The 20,650-nt window shown below is 43.4% G+C and overlaps 1 protein-coding gene across 1 annotated transcript in view; it reads right to left on the reverse strand.

The window, feature by feature from the left end:
* Positions 1-20,650, reverse strand: part of LOC135553126 (neurofilament heavy polypeptide-like) — an 81,779-nt gene that overhangs the window by 42,266 nt on the left and 18,863 nt on the right. Inside the window, exons 9-10 of the mRNA XM_064985260.1 lie at positions 10,363-10,431; positions 9,871-10,014 (exon numbers count right to left, since the gene is read on the reverse strand). Coding sequence (XP_064841332.1) covers positions 9,871-10,014; positions 10,363-10,431 — 213 coding nt within the window. The remainder of the gene's footprint in view (positions 1-9,870; positions 10,015-10,362; positions 10,432-20,650) is intronic.

Here is a 20,650-nt window from a genome sequence, read left to right on the forward strand (position 1 = left end):
CTGAAACCCTTGTAATTTGTCTTATGTTGTCACCTACCCCACATTTTCCAGGTATATTCTTATCATGTTACTGAATGTATCCACAAATGCGTCAAAAAGTACAGTAACTGAAAAATGCAAAATAAATCATCAGTGTAATGTTTGGATTCAGTCTTGAGTCAGGTGAACTGTTGTGACCTTACCTTTGGTCTAATAATTTTCCCATAATCTCCAAACTATTCCCTTTCAATTGCTACCATGGTTGTGCCAATGCTTTTGATATTTTTTCTGTAAGAAACATTTAATTTTAGCACTATCCACGCAAGAAAATACTTAACAGACACAGGTAAATGCAGTATTGGAGGACAAATGGATAGTACCTCTACAGGTTAATGGGACATGAATTTAAACTAGATACTGGGGCAAAAGCAAACTTAATCAAAGCAATGACAGAAATGCTACAGATACACAAAAAGACAGGGCCAATGAAAGCATGTAATGGATAGACCATTGACACACAAGGAATATGCTGACTCCAGACGGTTATTAAAGGGAGAGTACACCGTGTCATCTTTGTTGTTGTTCAAGATGGACACGATTCTCTGCCAAGAGACAAACATTACATCACTGGGGCCATCCAGACCTCTAAATTAGGCAGTGTCAGAGGAAAGCCCGAAAAACTCCAGCCACTCAAGCCATAGACTGTTCACTCTGCTATTGTCCAGAAAATGGTACTGGAGCATCAGCTCTCTGACCAACAGGCTCCCAAGTCGTAAGACTGCTAAATAGCCTGATAATTGTTAATTAATGGTTACGTGGACTATCTATGACAACACAAACACACATACTCACACACAAACACAAACATACTGACACAACACACACACTTTTACACTAATCATATGCTGGTGTTACTCAGTTCTTTATTTTATTGTTATTATTTTCTATCCTGAGGCCTAGTCACTTTAACCTTCCTTCATGTACATATCTACCTCAAATACCCCATACACCTGCACATTGATCTGTTACTGGTGCTGGTATAATTTTTTTACTCTGCATCATTAGCAAGGGCTCATAAGCAAGCATTTAATGGTTAGGGTCTACACCCGTTGTATTCGGCGCATGTGACAAATAAAATGTGATTTTATTGCTAGTTATTGCTAGTTTGACCACCAGAGGGCATCTTTGAGAATTTGATAATATTCCGTAATGGCATTACATAGAATTTAAAACCTTTTTAGTAATAACATAGTATATGGGATTGATTTTAAGAAATTTGGCTTAATTAATTTGATTAATATTATGGTGTTTCCATTCAGAGAAAAATTGTCGGTTTGTAAATTCAGACCATTTTGCTCTCGGAGCGCACACTGGACGTTTGGGCCAAGGAGTAGGGTTGATTTGAATATTCTGGCCTTACAACGGCAGTCAAGCACCCATGCTAACGTTGGCTAGCTACTTCCAGACACAAATGAGACCACTCTGACCATATTACTCACCCTAGCAGAGCTGGTAAGGCAGTTGTTTTGAAGTAATCAAGAAAAAACAGGCCTTTTTTCGTGCATTTTTCACCCTGCCAGCTCCTATTCGTTTTATTGAACACCATGGCACCAACTCGCCTTCCGAACTTTCTATTCCCAGCTTATTGTTCACAATGCCTGCTTCGCTATTGTTGGCAATGAGACCTGCTCATGTTGTTTTATAGTTGAAATGTAAACAACAAAATGTATACAACAAAAATAATATTGGAACTCTGCGGTTTCCTATGGGGGAAATATAGGCATGTCTGTCTATTTCGCCAAATGTCTCGCAATGTGTATATTAAGATTTCTTTCAAGTCGGGTGTAAAATGGCTACCTAGTTAGCAGAGTGCGCACTACTAGCGTTTCAATTGCTGACGTCACTCGCTCCGAGACCTGGAATTAGTTGTTCCCCTTGCTCTGCAAGGGCTGTGGCTTTTGTGGAACGATGGATAACGATGCTTCAAGGGTGGCTGTTGTCTATGTGTGCAGAGGGTCCCTGGTTTGAGCCCAGGTAGGGCAGAGGGACAGAAGATAAAACTGTTACGCAGGCACCATTTTAAATCAGGAGAATCTCCTCTTTGTAATTATGTAAGTCTGGGCAGCGAGCTCGTTTGTCATCGATCGCTAGACCAGAAATATACGTTTTTACTTTTCCCTACTTTTTCATTACACTCAGTTGACACCATCAAGGTGCAGATGTTTACATCCTACACAAGTTGCTTTTTTCCAGTTTCGTCAAACAAACAGAATGTAGTAGTAAAATAAAAAGGGATACATTTTTTATGGAATTCTAAGTATCACTCCAGTCAAAACAGGCTCTGTGAATGTTCGATTCCATTCATTTGCCATGGGCTCGCGCTAGTGTTCCAGTTTAGCCAACAAACAAGCCGTTTTTCAGTCTTGGGTGAATTTTGTCTGGTTCTATTGTCCAACCTACAGGTAGCCAGAGCGAATTTACGAAAGCACCCGCATGTCCATTGAGAAAGCACAACGACTACACCATTTAGCTAAGCTAAGAATGACGAGAATAATCAAGTCAATAAACATTGTGTAGTTAGATAACCTATAGTTAATATACTGGCAAGTTTGATGTGTAACTTCTAACGTTAGGTAGCTAAGCTAACATACCGGTATATACTGCTGTAATGATATGCTATGTGGTTCGTAAGGAGCTAACAAATTGTCAGCCAACATAACTTGTAAGGTAACTTAATTGAAAAGTCATTACTTTATTACATCGAGATGCATACTACCCCTTGGTCGTTAGGGCAAATCTGGTCTGTGATAGGAGGGGAGATTTTCACACCTAGCTAGGCTATTAGTCTATTCTATAGTAAAGGTTGAATAGTCTATTGTTCCACGATGAGCTCTCCTCCCCAACTTGCAACCAATTGCTGTTCCTATCTCATTCCTTTCCCTCTTCTATACGTCATTATTCTGCCCCTGAGTGGCTCGCTTGTGGGTGTGTCCTGGAAGGATATGGCAGGATTTTTGGTTCTGTGTCAAGAATAAAGTAACACTTTTGTATGAAGTTGTGGCTATTCACAGGCAAATTGTTGTATGCTAATGAGGTACATTTGTGATTTTTGTCGATAACAAAACCTTTTTTATTTTCTATCAAAAATAATTGTTCTGAATGTAACTTTATTCCAACAAAAAGGAAGTCAAAGCGGACACCTACGAAGATGGCATCTCAGGTAAGCAGCACTGGGCTGTATTGACGTATCCTACAAATGATATCTGCTGCTTTGGATTGAATGTTCATATCTCAGTTATTATTTTCATGTCTATGAAAAATAATCTGCTTTCTTTACTTTCAGAGAGCGAGCTGACAAAGGGGTTGAAAGTGTAGATATTAACAGATGTTCACTCTCCGAGGAACAGGCCGTGGAAGCTTTATTGCAGGCAAAAGTGTCCATAACCAGAGGTAATTAATCAGTTCTGTGTTCTTTTTCTCCATCTCTGCCTGTCTTGTTGTACATGGAACCTGTCTCACATGCATTTCATTTAAAAAATCTTCAGATGTCAGCTACTAATTTTCAGATTTACACCACATAAACACAGCTGTTTTCACTGGACTGTCTGTTGCTGCCAAGTCATGATTTCCCTGGGGGTTAGCCTTGGTGAGACACATAGCACTCTATATTTAAATGTTTCAGGTACACTCTGATAGGTGTTTGCGTTACATACAGTATCTTCTATTGACAATATCTTCTATTGTTTGTCCTCATGTGTCTGTATTTCAGCATAAAGTACTCTGTAGCCACTTAGTGTGGACACCAGCTGAGACCACACACACACAATAACAGTCTCTCTTCTTTACTTCATCCATTTACATTACATTTAAGTCATTTAGCAGACGCTCTTATCCAGAGCGACTTACAAATTGGTGAATTCACCTTCTGACATCCAGTGGAACAGCCACTTTACAATAGTGCATCTAAATCATTAAGGGGGGGGGTGGTGAGAAGGATTACTTATCCTATCCTAGGTATTCCTTGAAGAGGTGGGGTTTCAGGTGTCTCCGGAAGGTGGTGATTGACTCCGCTGTCCTGGCGTCGTGAGGGAGTTTGTTCCACCATTGGGGGCCAGAGCAGCGAACAGTTTTGACTGGGCTGAGCGGGAACTGTACTTCCTCAATGGTAGGGAGGCGAGCAGGCCAGAGGTGGATGAACGCAGTGCCCTTGCTTGGGTGTAGGGCCTGATCAGAGCCTGGAGGTACTGCGGTGCCGTTCCCCTCACAGCTCCGTAGGCAAGCACCATGGTCTTGTAGCGGATGCGAGCTTCAACTGGAAGCCAGTGGAGAGAGCGGAGGAGCGGGGTGACGTGAGAGAACTTGGGAAGGTTGAACACCAGACGGGCTGCGGCGTTCTGGATGAGTTGTAGGGGTTTAATGGCACAGGCAGGGAGCCCAGCCAGCAGCGAGTTGCAGTAATCCAGACGGGAGATGACAAGTGCCTGGATTAGGACCTGCGCCGCTTCCTGTGTGAGGCAGGGTCGTACTCTGCGGATGTTGTAGAGCATGAACCTACAGGAACGGGCCACCGCCATGATGTTGGTTGAGAACGACAGGGTGTTGTCCAGGATCACGCCAAGGTTCTTAGCGCTCTGGGAGGAGGACACAATGGAGTTGTCAACCGTGATGGCGAGATCATGGAACGGGCAGTCCTTCCCTCTCCCCCTTCTCCCTAAATCCTCTGGGTTATATCAGCTGTTTTGGTGAACCCCTCCGGCATCTGAACTGGCTGACACGGAGGGCACAGCATGATCGTAGCTGAGATGTCTCTTGGTCGGGTCAACAGGAAGTATTATTAAAGAGATGCTTTACATTGAAATACAGACAGAGATATAGTAATCCATGAGTTAATGATCCAAGGTCAGTTTTGCATTTCACCTCCTGATTTAAGATTACAATTCTAATGCATTTATGTGTTTATAACACCTGGATAATGAACTTCTTTCAATGAAGCGTTACACATTCACCACTGGTTGAAATTAAGTATCTCATTGAAATACTATCCTGTGTCCTCAGATTAATGCAGATGAAGGGAGTTAGATATGCATAGTTTATTTATTTATTTATGAATTACAAATAAATCATGTTTCTAGTCTATTGCATAGTTACAATGTGTAATCATTGATGTCCCAGGAGCAGAAGTGGTAAACACTGTTGAAGTGTATAATTGTAATACATACATGCAGACACAGCATCATTCAAATAATGGAGTTTGATATGACTGAAAAAGAATGTCTCAGAGATTCATACCTGAACTGCACCTTTATTTGAGAAGGAAGAGTAGATGATCAGTGAATACATTAAATGTACAGGCTACAATGTGGGAATCTCATGCGTGGTAATAACTATGGTACTTGTGTATATAGGACTTGCATCCTTGGCACAATAAAGTTATTATATTCTACTCTATCCATAGGCTTCATTAATGCCATTCAGACTTGAAGTTGATACAACAACTATGATAGCTGAGGTTCATAGATTGGTATGAATATTATTTCAGAACCTAATTACATATTCATTCTCGTAACACTAGCTAGCTGGCTAATGTTAGCTAGTCAGGTAACTTGGATAAATTGCGATTTTCATAAATTAACTTTATGACAAAAAATATGCACAAACGTTTGTCTCTACATTAACTAACATATTCCTCTCAATTGTAATTTTTTTAGCTTGACTCGTTTTGACGTTATAATAACTTACATCTGGTTCCACCTTAATGTTTTGTCAGCCATCTTTGTTGAAGAGCGCCACAAGGCAAGGGTAGCTCACGTCAAAATTCGTCATTGGAACCACTCGATATGATTGGTCATATAAAAACCTTGGGTCCCAAAATAATGAGTGCTCTAACTCCCTCTTGTGGTGGTCTGGAGCAATGAAGTCGTGACGCTGGGTACCTCTAAGTCCTGTGGTGCAAGCTCACAACTTTTAAAGGAGGAACCACTGTACAAGACCCAGCTTAAGGATGATGCACAGCCCGTGGTTCATGCTCCACGGAGAGTACCAGCACTCCTGCTTGTGCACCTTAAGAGTTGGACAAGATGTCAGCAATGGATTTTTCCCCCAAAGTTGAGGGACTTTGTAAAGAAAAATAATGGTTAACTAAGATTATGTATGGATACTAAGGACTTGAATGTAACATAAAATGAGAACATGACAGATCCTAAAACTAGAAGAAATCGCAAGTTAGATGTCAAGAGCAAATTTCTTCACAAAGCTCGAGGCTTTACGCAGCTGACGTGTGATGGGTGGGTGTTGTATGGGCTAGGGAGAGAGGATGCAGGGTGGTTGGGAGGGGATGTGAAGGGGCGGGGGACTCATTCGGGTGCCATTTTGGGAAGGTGGTGGGTGGATTTTTTCTTTCTTATTTTTTATTGCTTGATGTCTGTGATCTTTCCATTTTGTTTGATGTCCGTTGTTGTCATATACAGTATGTAAAAAATGAAGCCCACATCTTTCTACAATTATTTGATTGAATCAATGCTCCAACAAAACATTTTTAAAAAATGAGAGAGAGAGCGGCGCTCGGCGGTCGTTGTCGCAGGTCTACTAGCTGCCACCGATCCTCTTTTCCTTTTCTGTTTGTTATGTCTTATTGGTTGCACCGGTTTCTTGTTTGTGCAGGCTAGTTTTCTGTTAGTCTAGGTTGGCTGTGTGACACTTGTGTCGCATTTCGGGGTCACGACAAGTCGTAGATCTCAGCTGCAGCACGTGGTCAACTGATATGTAAACTTAACTCACATGTTTTATACCCTAGGGTAGAAAGGGTCCATTCCGTCTTTATGACGCGCTCTCTGGGTTCACTGGGGCATAGCTAGTTACGAGGCAAGGTATCATCATTTATTATGATCTCTTTAGACAACTAAAATCAAAACCTCATCATCACAAAAACACTCTTTCATCTGGATATTTTCTACACAACGCACGGTTATGCAGTCATCACATGTACATTATGAAAACTCCTCAAGTTACAATGTTTTCGTTATAACATCCTCATTTAACTTTTAATAACATCATAAAATAGACATACATTTCTATGTTTCATCCATCCTGGTTCCCATCCATTCGGATGATGAAATATGTTGTCCCAAAGTCCATTTATTTGATGTTCTATAGTTATATAGTTATAGGCTGTAAACTCTTGCTAAGGCACACAGACATTCTAGTCTCTCACATTGAGACCAAAGAGGAGTTGGTCTGCTGCCTAATAATTTACGATGGGCGTGAACCCCGCATCAATCCCTTTATTTGGGGGGATATTGTTGTGGGATATTCACACCTACAGTAGCCAGGCTACTGAGTTTACCTTAGCCAAATACATTTAAATTCCTGACATTCAATCCTTGTAAAAATGGTCTTAGGTCAGTTAGGATCACCTGTTTATTTTAAGAATGTGAAATGTCAGAATAATATAAGAAGAGAATAATATATTTTAGCTTTTATTTATTTCATCCCATTCCCAGTGGGTCAGAAGTTTACATACACTCAATTGGTATTTGGTAGCATTGCCTTTAAATTGTTTAACTTGGGTGAAACGTTTTGAGTAGCCAGCCTTCCACAAACTTCCCACAATAAGTTGGGTGAATTTTGGCACATTCCTCCTGACAGAGCTGGTGTAACTGAGTCAGGTTTGTAGTCAGGTTTGTAGGCCTCCTTGCTCACACACTTTTTCAGTTCCGCCCACAAATATTCTATAGGATTGAGGTCAGGGCTTTGTGATGGCCACTCCAATAACTTGACTTTGTTATCCTTAAGCCATTTTGCCACAACTTTGGAAGTATGCTTGGGGTCATTGTTCATTTGGAAGACCCATTTGCGACCAAGCTTTAACTTACATCTTGAGATGTTGCTTCAATATATCCACATAATTTCGGTGTCTCATGATGCCATCTATTTTGTGAAGTGCACCAGTCCCTCCTGCAGCAAAGCAACCCAACAACATGATGCTACCACCCCCGTGCTTCCCGGTTGGGATGGTGTTCTTCGGCTTGCGAGCATCCCCCTTTTTTTCCTCCAACATAACAATGTTCATTATTGCCAAACAGTTCTATTTTTGTTTCATCAGACCAGAGGACATTTCTTCAAAAAGTACGATATTTGTCCCCATGTGCAGTTGCAAACCGTAGTCTGGCTTTTTTATGGCGGTTTTGCAGCAGTGGCTTCTTCCTTTCTGAGTGGCTATTCAGGTTATGTTGATACAGTACTCGTTATACTGTGGATATAGATACTTTTGTACCTGTTTCCTCCAGCATCTTCACAATGTCCTTTGCTGTAGTTTGGGAATTGATTTGCACCTTTCGCACCGAAGTACGTTTATCTCTAGGAGACAGAAAGCATTTCCTTCCTGAGAGGTATGACGGCTGCGTGGTCCCATGGTTTTGTACTTACCTACTATTGTTTGTACTATTGAATGTGGTACCTTCAGGCATATGGAAATTGATCCCAAGGATGAACCAGACTTGTAGAGGTCTACAATTTATTTTCTGAGGTCTTGGCTGATTTCTTTTGATTTTCCCATGATGTCAAGCAAAGAGTCACTCAAAACAACACTTAACTCAGAGCCAGTACTAAACTTTTTCGACCCGATAAAAATAACAAAGATATCAAAAGACGCATGGAAAATGGCCTTGTCTTGGTTCCACTACAAGTGGAAGGAGAAGATTGAAAGGCAGTTGTCTATCCTTTGAGAACAATGACTGAAACCGAGTGTCATTACACCCAGGTAGAAAAGGAATGTCTAGGCATGGCGTTTGGATGTGACAAGTTCCAGAGTTTTGTCTACAGCTTACCTACCTTCACAGCTAACACCGAGCATAAGCCATTATTGATAGTCATCATCAAAATAACCTAAACGAGATGTCGCTTAATATACAAAAGCTCATGATGAAACACCCACAGTGAGCACAGTGAGTAATGTGATCACTACAGATGATTATATTGATGTTCATGTGAATATGATGGCTGATTCTCTTCCTGTGTCAGACTCTAAATCAAAACAGAGTACAGACGAGAGCAAAAGACACAATGCTGCAGACAGTCAACGCAAACATACATCATAGCTGGCCCATAGGTTTGTGTTCAAAATACTACCAGGTCAGGTCAGAACTCAGTGTTGTAAACAGACTGCTGCTCAGACAAGAGAAAATACAGATGTTGTGACAGGAAATGCTCGAAAGGATACACTAGGGCCACCTCAGAATCAAAAAATGCAAAAGGAGAAAGGGATACAGTCTACTGACCTTAAAGAAACATTGAGAGAATGATAGGGAAATGTGAAACCTGTCAGAAACATTACAACAAGGAAGTGAAATATGATACTCGCCAACCTTCCAAAAGCTTCATAGCAAAGGGTTGGTACAGATCTTTTTCAGCTGAATGGGCAAAGATTACCTGCCGGTGATTGACTACTATTGTAACTATCCTGAGATGACAATGCTCTCAACGCACAGCAGCAAGCAACGTCATAACACACGTCCACTATCTATATTGTAGCCTATCATGTGGATCATCATGTTCTTGCTATACGTAATGGAAAAGGAGTCGTCAGCACATAGTCAACGGGCAACGAGATTGACATTGATAGTGTAACATGAAGCTAGGACTGTATGTCCAAGATAGTCTATTTACATATAGGGAACGCTAACTGACAATTGTTAATTAATTGACCCTATGGGCCGTTCCTTGTCCAAGGCTTGCTTACTTATTAATTCACTGTCCCACAGGCTACTTACAGTATGTTTATTGTGGTTAAGAATAATGTAAATGTAAGGAAGGCTTGATTTTCTATAGATATGTAAATTCCATTATAATTTGGTAGAAGCCATAGAGACAAACAGTACTGCAAGCCTAGCTTACCTTTGGGTCCTGTCTTCTCTGCTTTCTTCACACTGGGCATTGCCTCAGGCTTTGCTTTTTCCTCGGCCTGCTCCTCTTTCTTTTCCGTCTTGTCCTCCAATTTCTTATTTTCTACCTCTTTCATGGATTGTGCATCCCTCATCGCTGTAAGTAAAGACATGATCCTGTGAACAAATGCCTCCTTTTCTTCATGTAAAATTAGAGCACAAATCCTGTTGGGTGGTTTCCTGGACACAGATTAAGCCTAGTCCTGGCCTAAAAAGCGAACTCAATGAAAAATCTAACTTTTTAGTCCAGGAAACCACCCCACAATGTTCACAGATACAGTAGGTTTTACTTCATATGCCAGCCAGGGAATTAGGAAATTAAGTTTGGGCTTATTTTGGGGTATTATTGAATTACAAATTACATCAGTACATCAATCTCTCCCAACTGTAAAAAAGGACGTAGATAGATTTGAATTGAAATTAAAAAGAAAAAAACATGATTTACCTTTAAGGACCACTTCTACCTCTTCTACTACTTCTTCTCTTGCTTGCCTCTCCTTGGATTGTCTGAGAACTATTACACAAAGAAATACGACATTTTGCAATTGTTCCTATAAAATTAAAGGTAGTGCATTACAGTGATGGTAATTAGGTAGTTGTGAAAGTTAAAGCACGCATTAGCTATATAAAAAAATGTAATAGCATATTTAGCAGGTGATATGGTGGGGTGGTGGTAACATGGTGTCATGGTTTTGTGTGACGAGACCGTAAAAAAAAAAAAATTGTACTTAATATTGCAATTTTCCCATCATGCAGAACAACTGCACGTCATTTTCTGGTTATAAACTGGTTTTCTGTAGAAACATGTAAAGATGTAAATTTGATTATTAGATTAGGAAAGACATCATATTTAGGTTCTTATCTAGTCAGATAGTATTTTTTATCTGGTAACTAAGAAGGCCTTAACAAAACCAGTATACAACCTGACCATGACATCATTTGAAAAGTAACTTTAGAACCTACACTGAGTGTACAAAACATTCAGTTTTGGGTAGTACACTATTCTTGATACTGTTGAGCGTGAAAAACCCAGCAGCGTTGCAGTTCTTGACACAAACCAGTGCTTCTGGCACCTACTACCCACCTACTACCCATTCAAAGGCACTTAAATATTTTGTCTTGCCTATTCACCCTCTGAATGGCACACATACACAATCCATGTCTCAGTTGTCTTAAGGCTTAAAAATCCTTCTTTAACTTGTCCCCTCCCCTTCATCTACACAGATTGAAGTGGGTTTAACAAGTGACATCAGTCTATGACATGTTGTGTACTCTCAGTGTATAACCTCAGAGGTCGGTTGAGCACTCAAAATCCAAATGCACCATTAGGGACAGTCCAACATTTCCCCATCGTAAAAAATATTTTCACATCATAACCATAACCTGTTGACAAATATTACGCCTTTTATATATCCATTGTGGGTGGATAAGGGTGTGCATACCTTGCGAGACATATACAGTATAATGATATGGAGCTAATATCTTTGCAGGATCTCAAACAAATATATTCACTTCCAGGCTCTTCATGGTTCCTTAACCTACAATTTAGAGCTTTGTCAAAAGCTATTGGAGCCCCAGTAACATCCCACATAAAGCACACATGGATTGACCCTTCATGTAGTCTAGTGGTTAGAGTGTTGGGCCAGTAACTGAAAGGTTGCTAGATCGAATCCTTGAGCTGACAAGGTGAACCTGGTTTGTCCTCCCCCTGAACAAGATAAATAACCCACTGTTCCTAGGATGTCATTGTAAATAAGAATTTGTTCTTAACTGACTTGCCTGGTTAAATAAAAAAAAATGACAAATGTATTTCTAAAATTGTATATGGCACTTACGATTCCCTGCTGTGTGTTAAATGCTCTACATTGGGTGTCACTCTAGTATGGTACTGTGAAATGGAGAAGCTGGGGCAATACCTGAACTGGGATACCATTTGGGAAAATTGGATAACCCAGCACACCCGCTTATACAATAAAGTTGTGCTACCCCATTTAGACATTTTAAGATGAAGCTGATTCCCACTCCAATCTCTCCATTTGGTGTCACTCGAGAATGGATGTGATAGACGGCTGGTTTGCGCGGGGTTTATTTTATATCCCATGCTTTGTAGCAGCCTGTACTTGTGTTTTTGTACTTTGTGCTGCCTCACTGGTTCACTGGGCATTTTTTGTGACGGAGTTGCGTTTTGTGCAAATTATTTCCTGTTACAGCTGGACCTTTACCTGGCAACCGTCCACCCGGCTCCTTCGGGCCGTGAGAAGGTGTCCGCCCTCGTCTCAGGCCTAACGGGGAAAACCCTGGAGTGGGCCAACGCCGTGTGGGGAGAAGGAGATACGGCGTTGGACCATTTAGAGGATTTCACCCGCCGCTTTCGGGCAGTCTTTGACCACCCGCCCAAGGGTAGAGCGGCGGGTGAACGTCTCTTTCATCTGAGGCAGGGGACGAGGAGCGCACAGGAGTTCGCTATGGACTGTCGGACCCTGGCCGCCGGCGCAGGATGGAACGACAGGGCCCTGATCGACCACTATCACTGCAGTTTGTGCGAGGACGTCCATCGGGAGTTGGCCTGCAGGGACACCAACCTCACCTTCAACCATCTGGTGGAGCTGTCCATTCATAACCTGCTGGCCACCCGCGAACGTCCAGACAGGGGTCTGTCCATTCCATCCCCCAGCACCACAGCTCCGATGCCCATGGACCTGGGAGGTGCTGCGCTCAGGGAAACCGGAGGAGGTACCGTCTCGTGAACCATCTGTGGCCGCAGAGGTGACACTGCCGGTCGGTGTCGGTTGTTGGTTCCTCTGGGAGTCGAGGCAGCAGGCAGGGCACTCTGGCGTCACCCCAGGTGAGAAGGCACCATTCTCACCCATATCCCTCTGTTGCACGCATGTTTTTGTTTGTTACTTTACCTGAGTTTTCTCCACATTCCCAGCTTAAGGCACTCGTCGATTCAGGCGCAGCTGGGAATTTTATAGACAGATCATTCGCCCATAGTTTAGGGATCCCCATCGTTCCAGTGGCTATGCCCTTCCCAGTTCACGCCTTAGACAGTCGACCATTAGGGTCAGGGTTGATTAGAAGGGCACCGCTCCTCTGGGCATGGTGACGCAGGGGGGTCACATGGAGTGAATCAGTGTCTTCCTCATTGACTCTCCTGCATTTCCCGTGGTGCTAGGCCTACCCTGGTTAGCTTGTCATGACCCCAGGACAGACAATTTGTACACACTATGTGCTTCAGCCCTCGGTGATCCTGTTTTATGAGCTTGTGGCCTACCACTTCGTCGTTGTTGCTCCTAAACGTTTCCACTTCACAATAACAGCACTTACAGTTGACCGAGATAGCTCTACAAGGGTAGAAATTTGCCGAACTGATTTGTTGGGAAGGTGGCATCCATGACCCCATGGCAAAGGAGGGCTCTCACGGGGTGGTCGCGAGAGTGCTCGGGGAGGTGGTTAGGGGTTTCCGTTGGTGCTACTATGGTGTAAAGTCCAGACCAGGTCTCCACCGTGCCCATTCCCCCCGAATTTCCCGATTTGGCTCTCGCCTTCTACAAAAAGACGGCGACTCAATTACCACCCCATCAACGGGGGGATTGTGTGATAAAAATCCTGGTAGACGCCGCACTTCCCAGGAGTCACGTGTATCCCCTGTCACAGGGAGAGACGGTGGCTATGGAAACATATGTCTCTGAATCCCTGCGTCAGGGATACATTCGGTCCTCCACTTCACCCGCCTCCTCGAGTTTCTTTTTTGTGAAGAAGAAAGAGGGAGGTCTGCACCTGTGTTTTGACTATCAAAGCCTAAACAGATCACTGTGAGGTACAGTTGCTGGGTCGACTGTTGGAGCATGACTTGTATGCCAAGGCTGATAAATGCCTGTTCTTGGCATACTCCCACCACGGTAAAGGAGGTGCAGCGGTTTCTAGGGTTTGCCAATTACCACCGGAGGTTTATTCAGGGTTTTGGTCAGGTAGCGGCTCCCATTGCCTCACTGCTGGAGGGGGACCGGTACGTTTGTAGTGGTTGGCTGAGGCGGACAGGGCTTTTGGTCACCTGAGGGCTCTGTTTACCCCGGCTCCCATGCTGGCCCATTTGGATCCCTCTTTGGCATTCATAGTGGAGGTGGACGCATCCGAGGCTGGGATAGGAGCCGTGCTCCCTCAGCGCTCGGGTACACCACCGAAGCTCCACGAAACTATGACGGGGTGACTGGGAGCTGTTGGCTGTTGTCAAGGCTTTGAAGGCGTGGAGACATTGGCTTGAGGAGGCTTAACACCCCTTTCTCATCTGGACTGACCACCGCAATCTGGAGTACATCCGGGCAGCGAGGAGACTGAACCCTAAGCCGGGCAAGGTGGGCCATGTTTTTCACCCATTTTGTTTTCACCCTTTCTTACAGACCAGGTTCTCAGAACATGAAGGCAGACGCACTGTTCCGGCTGTATGACACAGAGGAGCGGTCCATGGATCTCACCCCCATACTCCCGGCCTCCCTCCTGGTGGTGCCGGTTAGTGTGGGAGCTGGACGCGGCCATTGAGCAGGCGCTATGTGCAGAGCCCACTCCCCACCAGTGTCTCGCTGTTCCGTCTGTTGTCCGTGACCGGCTGATCTATTGGGCCCACACATCACCCTCCTCTGGTTATCCAGGCATCGGTCAGACAGTGCTATCTCAGTGGGAAGTACTGGTGGCCCACTTTGCCTAAGGACTTGAGGGCTTATGTGTCCTCCTATTTGGTGTGTGCCCAGTGTAAGGCTCCTAGGCACCTGCCCAGAGGGGAGCTACACCCCTTACCCGTTCCACAGCCGCCTTGGTCGCACCTGTCGGTGGATTTCCTTACCGATCTTCCTCTCTCACAGGGTAACACCACGATCCTGGTCGTTGTGGACCGTGTTTCTAAGTCCTGCCATCTCCTCCCTCTACCCGGTCTCCCTACGGCCCTACAGACTGCAGAGGCCTTATTTACACACGTCTTCTGGCACTACGGGGTGCCTGAGGATATAGTGTTTGATTGGGGACTACAGTTCACTTCGCGGGTCTGGAGGGCGTTCATGGAACGTCTTGTGGTCTAGTTCACCCATACCTCGGGTTTTCATCACGAGAGTAACAGGCAGGTGGAGAAAATGAAACCAGGATGTGGGTAGGTTTCTGAGGTCTTATTGCTAGGACCGGCCGGGGGAGTGGGGGGCATTCGTGCCGTGGGCAGAGATGACCCAGAACTCGCTCCGCCACTCCTACACTAGCCTCTCCCCCTTCCAGTGCGTACTGGGGTACCAGCCTGTTCTGGCGCCTTGGCATCAGAGTCAAATCGAGGCTCCTGTGGTGGACGACTGGTTCAGGCGCACGGAGGAGACATGGGACGCCACTCATGTTCACCTTCAGTGGGCCGTGCTGCGCCAGAAAGCCAGCAGTTTGGGTCTGGCTCTCGACACGAAACCTGCCCCGTGCCTGCCCTGCCGGAAGCTGGGGCCGCGGTTTGTGGGGCCATTTAAAGTCCTTAGTTACAGGTTACAGCCTCCCCCCGATTACCGTATTAACCCCTCGTTCCATGTATCTCTCCTCCACCCCCTCTGGACATCGAGGGGGCCCCGGCGTATTCCATTTGCTCCATACTGGACTCGAGGCGTCATGCGAGGGGCCTTCAGTACCACGTGGGAGGGGTACGGTCCGGGGGAGAGATGCTGGGTTCCGTCGGAGGATGTGCTGGACCCTTCAATGCTGCGGGAGTTCCACCGTCTCAGTCTGGATCGCCCTGAACCTCGCCTTCCGGGTCGCCCCCGAGGCCGGTGTCGGCATACTGCTGGAGCCGCGCGTCAATGTATTATCACGACTTCCGCCGAAGTTGGTCCCTCTCCTTGTTCGGGTAGCGTTTGGCGGTTGACGTCACCGGTCTTTTAGCCATCGCCGAACCACCTTTCATTTTCACCTGGTATTCATTCCCTCATTTACATGTTGTGTATTATTTTATATCCCGTGCTTTGTGGCAGCCTGTACTTTGTGTTTTTGTACTTTGTGCTGCCTCTGGCACTGGTTCGATGGGCATTTGTTTTGTAACGCAGTTGCGTTCTGTGCAAATTATTGCCTTTGTAAAGTGCTTTGTCCACTCATCTCTGCTCTTCTGCGCCTGACTTCGATACACAAGCTACACTCACCTCTTGACAACTGTCACGCCCTGACCTTAGAAATCCTTTTTATGTCTCTATTTTGGTTTGGTCAGGGCGTGAGCATTCTATGTTTTGTGTTCTATGTCTTCTATTTCTTTGTGGTTGGCCGGGTATGGTTCTCAATTAGGGACAGCTGTCGATCATTGTCTCTGATTGGGAACCAAACTTAGGTACCCTTTTCCCCACCTGTGTTTGTGGGAGGTTGACTTTGTTTAGAGCACTTTGCTTGTGAGCTTCAGGGTTTGTTTTTGTAGTGCTTAATGTTTTGTTTGGCGTCATTTGGATTAATAAAGGAAATGTACGCTCACCACACTGCACCTTGGCCCGCTCCTTCCAACAGCCGTGACAACAACAGTATGTAAATAGTTATATTTTAAGTTTTTTTGTTTGTATTGTCATGACGGATAATATTTGTAACATGATCCTCCGTTATGTGTATTGTATAAAGTGGAAGATAAATAAAAATGTTGATCACACCCAAAACATATTTTCACATGACCCTTCCTTTGTACTGTAAAATAAGTTGCATGCCCTTCTCACTCATACAAATAATGTTTACGACCACAAATAACAACTGTAGCAACCTGGTGTTTATAAATGTGGATATCAACTTTTCCCCTTCAGTATGCTTTTGTGGCACGATCGATGCCACTCAGGGCTACGGGACAGAAAGGTTGAGGGTTTGCCGACCACCACGGACGAGCTCCCTCTCCCTACCGGTTTCATTACACTACAATCAGAGCCGGCTGCACACAATGATCATCTGCAAGGTGGAAATCTGATTTTTTTTTTTTTTTGTGATGCCATATTCATAAATATATTAAAAATATGCAGTGAATATTCCACCAACAGGTTTCTGTGCCAATGCACCACACAACCAGTTAACAAAGCACACCAACTTCGGCACATCAATATGGTTTGCTTTTTCAACACCAGAATAAATGGACATTGAAAATCTCGACAAACAGAAAATACATCCCTCCTTACTTTATAGGCCTACCCAGTATTTAATGCTTGGCTTGACAATTTCCTAATGTCATTAAACTTTTTGGTGTGTTGTAACAGATGTCTCTTTCCATTCATCAAATGGCCTATGCGCAGTTTCGATTGATTGATTTTATTTGTCAGTACAAAAACACTATATATATATATATATATATATATATATATACATATAGACATATAGACATATATATACAGAAGTATGTGGACAGCCCTTCAACTTAGTGGATATGCTGTATAAAAGTGTATAAAATCGAGCACACAGCCATGTAATTTCCATAGACAACATTGTTAGTAGAGTGGCCATACTGAAGAGCTCAATGACATTCAACGTGGCACCATCACAGGATGCCACCTTTCCAACAAATCAGTTCGGGAAATTTCTACCCTGCTAGAGCCACCTCGGTCAACTGTAAGTGCTGTTATTGTGAAGTGGAAACGTTTAGGAGCAACAACGACTCAGGCACGAAGTGGTAGGCAACACAATCTCATAAGCTCACCGAGGGCTGAAGCACATAGTGTGTACAAATTGTCTGTCCTCAGTTGCAACACTCACTACCTAACAGTTCGTCAGGAACTTCATGAAATAGGTTTCCTTGGTCAAGCAGCTGCTCATAAGCTTAAGATCACCATGTGCAATGTCAAGCAACCCGAATGCATAGTGCCAACTCTAAAGTTTGGTGGAGGAGGAATAATGATCTAGGGCCGTTTTTCATGGTTTGAGCTAGGCCCCTTAGTTCCAGTGAATGAGAATCTTAATGCTACAGCTTACAATGATATTCTAGACTATTCTGTGCTTCCAACATCGTGGCAACAGTTTGGGGAATGCCCTTTCCCGTTTCAGCATGACAACTTGTTTTTTTCCTTAGATCAGTGTGGAAGAACAGAGCCCTGACCTAAACCCCATCAAACACCTTTGGGATGAATTGGAATGCCGACTCCAAGCCAGGCCTTAATCGCCCAATATCAATGCCCAACCTCAGTAATGCTCGTCGTGGCTGAATGGAAGCAATTCCCCACAACAATGTTCCAACATCTAGTGGAAAGCCTTCCCAGAAGAGTGACGGCTGTTGTAGCATCAAAGTGGGGAACAACCCCATATTAATGTCCATGATTTTGAAATGAGATGTTCGACGAGCAGGTGTCCACTTATTTTAGGTCAGTGTACATATACACTGAGTGTACAAAGCATGCCATTTCCATGACATAGACTGACCAGGTGAATCAAGGTAAAAATACATCTGGAAATGCCTGTGCTATTCAGTTAAACCATTGTATGTTACACTGTTTCTTTGGTCATTATAATTGTGAGAACCTATGGTGAGCTATTTTTGTTGATCGACAGAAGAGACTGAAGGACGATATTTTATTGTAATTATTGTAAGCTATGATCCCTTATTGATGTCACTTGTTAAATCCACTTCAATCAGTGTAAATGAAGAGGAGACAGGTTTAAAGATGGATTTTTAACCTTGAGACAATTGAGACATGGATTGTGTATGTGTGCCATTCAGAGGGTGATTGGGCAAGACCAAAGATTTACAGTAAGTACCTTTAACCTTTGTAGTTGCCAGGGCACACCAGTTTCAGTGTGTCAAGAAGTGCAACACTGCTGGGTTTTTCAAGCTCAACAGTTTACCGTATGTATCAAGAATGGTCCACCACCCAAAGGACATCCACCCAACTTAACACAACTGTGGAAAGCATTGGAGTCAACATGGGCCAGCATCCCTGTGGAACACATTCGACAACTTGCAGAGGTGGCTGTTCTGAGGAAATATATTAGGATGTTTTGTGCACTTAATGTACACACAGTACAAAGTTTTAAAAGTGATTGCACTATTAAGTCTGGTACTTATTTCCATTGTGATACAATTTTTTTTTGGGACATAAATAGACAAAAAATGCTCGATTTCCATTCAATTTGCGACAGATTTTCATGTGAATATTCTAAAATCTGCACATTTTCCCATCAGAGTTGTCTTTCCATCAAATTGAATTGTTGCGGGATAAAGTCTACGCTTATGTAAATAATTAGGGTACATAAAAACAACTTTTAGGTTAAATTCCCATGTACCGAATAAAAAATACAAGTTAAATGCGTTTCCATTGCATATGTGTGGTATGATTGTTAGTTAGCCTATTGCAGATCTGGGCAATTGATTCACCTGTCGTTGTGGCAGGTAGCCTAATGGCTAGAGTGTTGGGCCATTAATCGAAAGGTTGCTAGGTTGAATCCCTGAGCTGACAAGGTAAAAATCAGTTGTTCTGCCCCTGAACAAGGCAGTTAATAACCCACTGTTCCTCAGCTGTCATTGTAAATAAGAATTTGTTCTTATTAACTGACTTGCTTAGTTAAAATTAAAAGAGCAAATGTAAACCAGGGGAAAATGCACTACCCTTCCCTGTGCCCAATAATAAATAAAAAAACACACAACCCTCCCCAAAGCATCAAAAATAAGTTTGACAACCCTCCCCTATTTTGGACCACCCAAGTACATTTCTGTCCCTTTCTCAAAGCTTCCAGGCCTTCCACTCCTCTTACAGCGACACTGGTCTGCTGGGCATCTACTTTGTCACTGACAAACACCACATTGACGACATGATGCACTAGTCACAGAATTCTCTCATGTGCAGATAACATCTATGCTGGCTGGGTAGCATACAGGTTTTTAGCAAAGGCCCAATTCGCAAAATATATTGTGTCATATCCAGTAGATGGTAAAGTAGCCCACTTTAGAAAAGAACAAATTCCCCCTAGTGCCTACACCCTTGCACAGTCTTTACATTTTGCTGCCTTAAAATTTAATCTCAAAAGTGAATAAATTAGATTTTTTTCTTATCGATCTACACAACCGACTTCACATTTTAAACAGTGAAGAGAAGTTAACACAACAATTGATCCTTTCATTCTTAAAATAGACTGTTTAGACAATTCAGAAGCGAGGTTGTTGATTCTGCTCTTCACAAGTCCTCAGTGTCAGTTCCCCAAAATAACACTAGTGCTTCCACAGGGAAAATGATGGGAGAGGGACCCAGTCCAGATGGAAATGTCTACCCTCAGAATGCAGAACAGCACACACACCCACGCAGCCCTATTATCTTTATTTTTACCATGACTTACACAAAGGGTTCCAGAAAGAGACTGTTTTCAACATACTGTTAATCGATAAATTGTATCTATTTGTCAATTTTATAATTGGTTTCCTCACCAAAAAGAGATATAAACATTTTAAAAAAAGGGAATAACTGAGCAGTACGGAAAGTAGATATTGGACTAAGCCTTGAGGGGGCTTAGGTCAAGAGGCTCAAGGCTTAGTCCAATATCTTCTTTCCATACTGAAATGTATATAATAAGCTTCTGTTCTAAATAAAACGGCTACAGACAAGGAATCAAAGCCACCAACCACTGGAGCCTATGTCAGTCATCCCATTTATGTCAGTTGTCCCAAGTCCTGCAAGTCATTACAAGTGCTAGATGTCGGTGTGCAATTTAGAGAATTAAAAATCATGTAGTGTACAGATGACTCCTCATGAAGGTATTATCTCAAATCGTTAGTCATATTG

The sequence above is a fragment of the Oncorhynchus masou genome, chromosome 2, assembly GCF_036934945.1.
Source record: "Oncorhynchus masou masou isolate Uvic2021 chromosome 2, UVic_Omas_1.1, whole genome shotgun sequence".
NCBI lineage: Eukaryota > Metazoa > Chordata > Actinopteri > Salmoniformes > Salmonidae > Oncorhynchus > Oncorhynchus masou.